Source organism: Centroberyx gerrardi, chromosome 2 (genome assembly GCF_048128805.1).
Source record: "Centroberyx gerrardi isolate f3 chromosome 2, fCenGer3.hap1.cur.20231027, whole genome shotgun sequence".
In the NCBI taxonomy this organism is placed as follows: domain Eukaryota; kingdom Metazoa; phylum Chordata; class Actinopteri; order Beryciformes; family Berycidae; genus Centroberyx; species Centroberyx gerrardi.
The window spans coordinates 7,346,548-7,352,433 of record NC_135998.1 but is presented as its reverse complement, the minus strand read 5'-3'; the positions used below and the strand labels follow the sequence as shown (position 1 = coordinate 7,352,433).

The following is a 5,886-nucleotide window of genomic DNA, read 5'->3' as shown; positions in this document are numbered from 1 at the left end:
CACTACTATTGTGGATTTTTGATTAGTTTCATATTCATATTTCCTTAGTATCACAGTTGCATGAGAAAGTCATGTAGGCCTACCTTGGCTGTTGGCATTAGCTGGCCTGTTCTCCGGTTGAGAGCTCTCATGCTTCGCCCTGTAATGCCTCAGCATTGAAGAGGTATTGTTGTTATATGCCAGCTGCTGAGGACACAGCAAGCACTGGACCTGTACAACCATCAGTTTGTAAAGTCAACTCAAAATGTTCCCACGCTTGAGACCTCTTTCTTGATGGCTCCATCACACTTGAAAATACGCAATCCGATCCTGTTTACAACGATGACACTCCAAAACACCTACTGCTACTACAACCCAACACAAATGCATCATTTGTGGCGATCCAGCCAAAGTTTTGAATGCGCCAACCTGTCAAACCAAACCAAACCAGTCATGTGATTCAGGTACTGAACGAAGTAGTGTTTGCTTCATACGCCATAAGCCACGTGATTATTTCCGCACCAAAGCTGGTCTCTGGGTTTTGGAAAGAGAGTTACTCATATTCATAAATATTGATTGTCCTGGTCCATAGTTTTTTTTTTGTTTTGTTTTTACTTACAGATTCTAATTTATTTATCAGGGTTTCAGCAATTGTTCGATCTTGAGTGGCATATTCATGGTCATAGTCAAATCCTGCATTTGTTGTTATTGAGTACTTGGAATTATACTTGGTCTGTGCATCATGCCTGACCCAGGGTCTTATCTCCACATCTGACATTGTGATGAGCATCCTGTAAAAGAAAAAATGAAGTGGATACGACACTCGAGTCTTGAGCCAAATTACCAAGCAGGTTTTCTCTCCAATCAGTAATGTCACTAAGGTGTGTGTGTGTCCTTTGATGAGTAAGACATCTTATGAGAATACAAAGTGTTTTCTTTTAGCTGAAATGTAACTTGGTTTCATAGTAACACTATTGGTTGTGTACCACAACATTTTTTAAGAGCTGCTTGGATATTCAAATCAATAATATTTTAAACTAGAAAGGTGCATTTTCTGGAGAAAATGCGTGTGATTGCTGAGCGTGCAAACTGTGGCACTGGTGCAGTTTAGTGTGGGTACAGCTCACCCTTTCTGTTGGCTGTCTGTGACTGGTCTATCACTCTCCTCTTTCCCTCTTTCTTATCCTATGGCTGTCATGGTATGTAGTGTTAAAGTTGTGGAAGTGGTTGAAGTTTCAAAGAAACAATCTGTTCAAAATAAGCACACCCGGTATAGCACTGGTGTTGAACAAACATTCATATCTCAAAAACTGTGAAAGATAGTCTATTAAAAAGCTAGAGTGAGACAGACAGACAGACAGAGAGACAGAAAGGGAGACAGACAGAGAGAGAGAGAGAGAGAGACTTTTGACTTTTGGTGTTCTTTAATAAAACATCTCACTTAAAAAACACCTGAAAACCAGCCACAGTATCCTAAAACCCTGCGCACTCAACCAACACTCTCGCTCCCTAAAAACCAACCCAGCCACTCACTCACACACACACACCTGCACACACACCCCCACCCCACCCGTGAGAGAGAGAGAGAGAGAGAGAGAGAGAGAGAGAGAGAGAATGAAAAGTATTAGTAGCTGTAGTAGCAGGGGCTGTAGTAGTAGTAGTAGAAGTATCTGTAGTACTAGAAGTAGCTGTAGTAGTTGCAGTAGAAGTATTAGAAGTATAAAGCCTCCCAACAACGTGAGAGAGACAGAGAGAGAAGAGAGACACAGATACAGATAGATAGAGAGACAGAGAGACAGACAGACAGACAGACAGACAGAGAGAGAGAGAGAGAGAAAGAGAATGAAAAGTATTTAGTAGTAGTAAGCTGTAGTAGCAGTAGTAGCTGTAGTAGTAGAAGTATCTGTAGTACTAGAAGTATCTGTAGTACTAGAAGTAGCTGTAGTAGTAGAAGTGGCTGTAGTAGTAGAAGTAGTAGTAGTAGAAGTATTAGAAGTATAAAGTCTCCCAACAACGTGAGCGAGAAAGAGAGAGAAGAGAGACAGAGACAGAGAGAGAGAGGTAGTGGAGCCAGTGTAAGCAGCCGATCAGCAGGAAGAAAATATTTAGGAAGGCTTAAGTGTAAAAGCATGAAGGTATAGGGAGTACAAATGTTGAGTATAAGGTATATTTTGAGTAGAATAAAACTGAAAGTAAGGAAGTGACAAGTATGAAAATATGTAAAAGACATGTTAAAATGGAGAAGAGTGAAAAAAGGGCAAGTGGAGAAGAGCTGCATGTGTAAGACAGCAGCAGTGGAACAGAAAGTAGTGTGACAGAGTGGAGCCCTAGTGTCGAACAAACGTTAATAACTCAAAAACTATACATCATATTGCTTATATATTTACATTGTGAGTGAGAGCAGAAGTAGCTGAAGAGTTTAATATAGAACATATGTATGTAATGTTAAAGTTGTGGAAGTGATTGAAGGTTAAATGACAAAATCTGTTCAAAAAAGGCACACACGGAAAAGCACTGGTGTCAAACAAACATCCATATCTCATCTACAAATCCCATCACTTAGATATTTACATTGTGAGAGAGATAAGAAGTATGTGAAGAGTTTGATATATAATATATGTATGTAGTGTGAAAATTCTGGGAAGTACTACAGTTTAAATACTGCAAGTGTAAAAAGAAAAAGCTGTTTAAAGTAGTCAAAATTACTGTAAAGCAGTAGTGTTGAACAAACGTCCCTAACTCAAAAACTACAAGTGCTATCACTTAGATATTTACATTGTGAGTGACAGAAGGAATAGCCAAAGACTTTGATGTAAAATATATGTCTGTAGTGTGAAAATTGTGGGAATAGTCACAGTTTAGAAAAGTGTACAAGACAAGGCTGTTCAAAGGAGAGAAAAGTACTGTAAAACACAGTTTTGCACTAGTGTTGAACAAACATCCCTAACTCAAAAAGTATAAAAGCTATGAGTTAGACATTGTGAGTGGCAGAAGAAGTAGCTGAACAGTTTGATATCTAATATGTGGATGTAGTGTGAAAGTTGTGGGAATCATGACAGTTTAAGAAAATTGAATATTTAGTGAAAATCACAGCCATTCATTTCACTATTTAATCATCTTCCAGTTTGTTAAGGTCCAGGATAAAAACAAGAAGTGGCAATGAAAACTATAACTTGATTCCAACCCAGTACCTATACTGTATTAGTAGACGATATGATCCATACTGTAAAAATCCAGCTAGAGAATGAGAAGTGGTAGATACTTCAAATAAAGTCTTATAATATCAGGATGATTCAGTCCTGTAAGGTGAAGCTTTCTGACGCTTTTCTACTTATTTTTTTGACCTACAAAGAAATAATTTGCCCCAAATAATAAAATACACAAGAAGAAAATAGTTCAATTGTAAATATGTGGTATATGTGGTCAATGTTTAACAGTTATTTGTGAGATATAAGTTTGCACACCAGTGGTCAGATCAGTGTCTTGTCAGTAGTGTCCTGTGTGCTGCTGTCTGTCTCTGAGCTGCTGCCTTCTGTCTGTCTCTCCTCCTCCAAGCTCCTCTTGATACTCAGCTCTCTCTCTGGAGGTTTTGCCGCCTGGATGTGGAGCTTCCCGTCCGGAGCCAGGCAGCAGCTGACGGCTTCAGGATTCAGCCCTTCAGGCAGATCAAACTCCCGTCTGAACTCCTGCCGTCTGTAAGAGTAGCAGCCTTTCCCGTCCTCCTGCTTCTTCTCTGTCTTCCCGCTGACTCTCAGCCTCCTGCCCACCTGCTGGACACACAGCTCCTCTGGGGAAAAGTTTTCAGTGTCCAGGGTCAGGGCGAAGGGCTTCCCCTCTTTCTCCAGCTGGTAGGAGACTGGTTGGATGGTCACAGAGGCTGGGACCGGCTCCATCTCCTCCAGGATCTTGTGTTGAAGTTTGTCCATCAGCTCCAGCCTGCTGTGCAGCTCCTGTATGTTTCTCTGCAGGAGAAGAGGTTCAACCTGAGGCCACAGACTGCGTACAGGCCAGTAGAAGTGTGTGAACAGGCCGAGGGCAGACTGGAGTCCATGTGAGCACAGCATCTTCAGTGTATGTTCAGTGTTGTGAGATGAAGCTCTGTTACAGTGTGTGTTGCTCTCTGTCTCAGCAGTGGGATGGTCCCGGCTTTTCTCTTCTGCCTGCAGGAGCTCCAGCGTTTTCAGGAAGTTTCTCCACCGGGCGGAGCTGTCACTCACAGGTGGTGACGTCACTGCACCGCTCCAGACCTTTCGGGAAGCTTCCTGTCTTTCCCAGAATTCAACGCTAGATGTCACTAATGCTGCACTCTGGATGAGGATTAAAGCCATAGAATGGAGACATTTAACAGAATCTTGGTTGGGGTAAATTGAAAATCATTTAGCCTAAGTAATATATTGAAACATTAATTCATTTTCTATTGATGGGAAATGTTTCTCTTAGTTATTTCTTTCACAATCCTCAGAAATAATTTAATCATGTCAGTACCAGAATTTGTGTTGTGTGTGTTTGTGTGAGGAAGTGTCAGGATGAATTGGTGAATTAATCTAAAAGTGGAGCATAAACATCAATCAAGTTAAACCAGATGAAATGACCACACACTACAACATGTATAAGGTGAGGGGCATCAGAACTAAAAAGTTGTAGTTGTGGAAATAAAAAGTTGCAGTAATTTTCTTGGTGTAACAATAGTCGAACATATTGGCATTTTCTGTATGGTAAAATTACCTGGAGTGGTAATGGAAGTGTGTGTGAGTGTGAGAGTGAGAGAGACAGTACTGTAATGTGTGTGCGTCCATCCTCGCCCTCCTCCTTAGCTGGATCCTTAGAATCTCCTCTTCTAGTCTCTGGTTCCCCATCTGAACAGCTGCCAGCATGCTGGACACATGGGCCCGTCTTCCTTGAGAGAGAGACATACAAAGAGAGGGAGAGAGAGAGAGAGTCTGTGTGTGTGTCTCGATATCAGGGTAGAGGAGTCCATATAGTCTATAAGTGTGATAGCCTGAACGTCCACAAGATGTCACTGGTATTGATTTGCATTTACTTCTAGATTGAGTCTGGACGCAAGCAATGTAAAAACCTTGGATGAAATCTTAGCTGCAAAAATATTCAAAACAGATAGATTGATATAATAGACACTTAAAGGTTTGATTTCATTGTTAAAAATCAACTTAAAACGTCTCGGAAAACTGAAAACTCCATGTCCATATCAACCATTCACAAGCGCTGTTCTCTGTGTCCATGTGATGCTGCTTCTAGCATACACAGACCAAATTTCAAAATAAGAGTATATACAAGGCGATAATGTTGTATCACACAGTGCTATTTATTGAGTTGGTTGTTTTGTCCACGTATCTCTTATTTTGGAATTTGTGCAGTAGGGTGAACGGTGGAGTTTTCCATTTCTAAGTCGGTCTCAGTTTATTTCAACAATGAATCAAAACTTTAACATATGTATTTTTCACATATATCTGTTTTGCATATACTCAAGGAAGAAGGCATAGTCAGAGTTTTTGATCAGATGCTTCTTGCCTCCAAGGTGTTACAGTGGTCGCATTCGATGCAAGTAAATGCAGATGAGTGACAGCGAGGCTGTTCGAGCTACAAGTGTCTGAGCCAGTCAGCTTGTTACGTTTGCTTTCATCTTTGTCTGCATTGATCCTGGCTCTGACTCTGGGTTTCCCTCCTGGTGTTGGTCGTTTCCTTCCAGCTGCACAGCCTCATGTAGCAGCTCCTGCAACTTGGCCAGAATGGCCGGCTCCGAGCCGCCATTTTGGAGATACGATAGGCGCAGGGCACTGAGAGGGACAGTCATAAAAACAATTCAGCTACTCACAATATGCTATTCACAAGATAGTTGCTTGTTTTTTGTGAGCAATTTCTTCATCAATTTTATTTTGGTTGAGAGTA

At 41.1% G+C, this 5,886-nt stretch overlaps 1 protein-coding gene across 1 annotated transcript; it reads right to left on the bottom strand.

Annotated features, from left to right (window-relative positions):
- Positions 1-3,433: 3,433 nt before the first annotated feature.
- LOC144542362 (heat shock protein 30-like) lies at positions 3,434-4,046 on the bottom strand. The gene has a single exon (XM_078288729.1). It carries the CDS (start codon positions 4,041-4,043, stop codon positions 3,450-3,452), a length of 594 nt encoding a protein of 197 aa, XP_078144855.1. The 5' UTR covers positions 4,044-4,046; the 3' UTR covers positions 3,434-3,449.
- Positions 4,047-5,886: the final 1,840 nt, after the last annotated feature.

What these genes read in the sequence shown, in the direction of transcription:
- LOC144542362 (XM_078288729.1), bottom strand. Translation starts at nt 4,043, where the DNA reads ATGCTGTGCTCACATGGACTCCAGTCTGCCCTCGGCCTGTTCACACAC.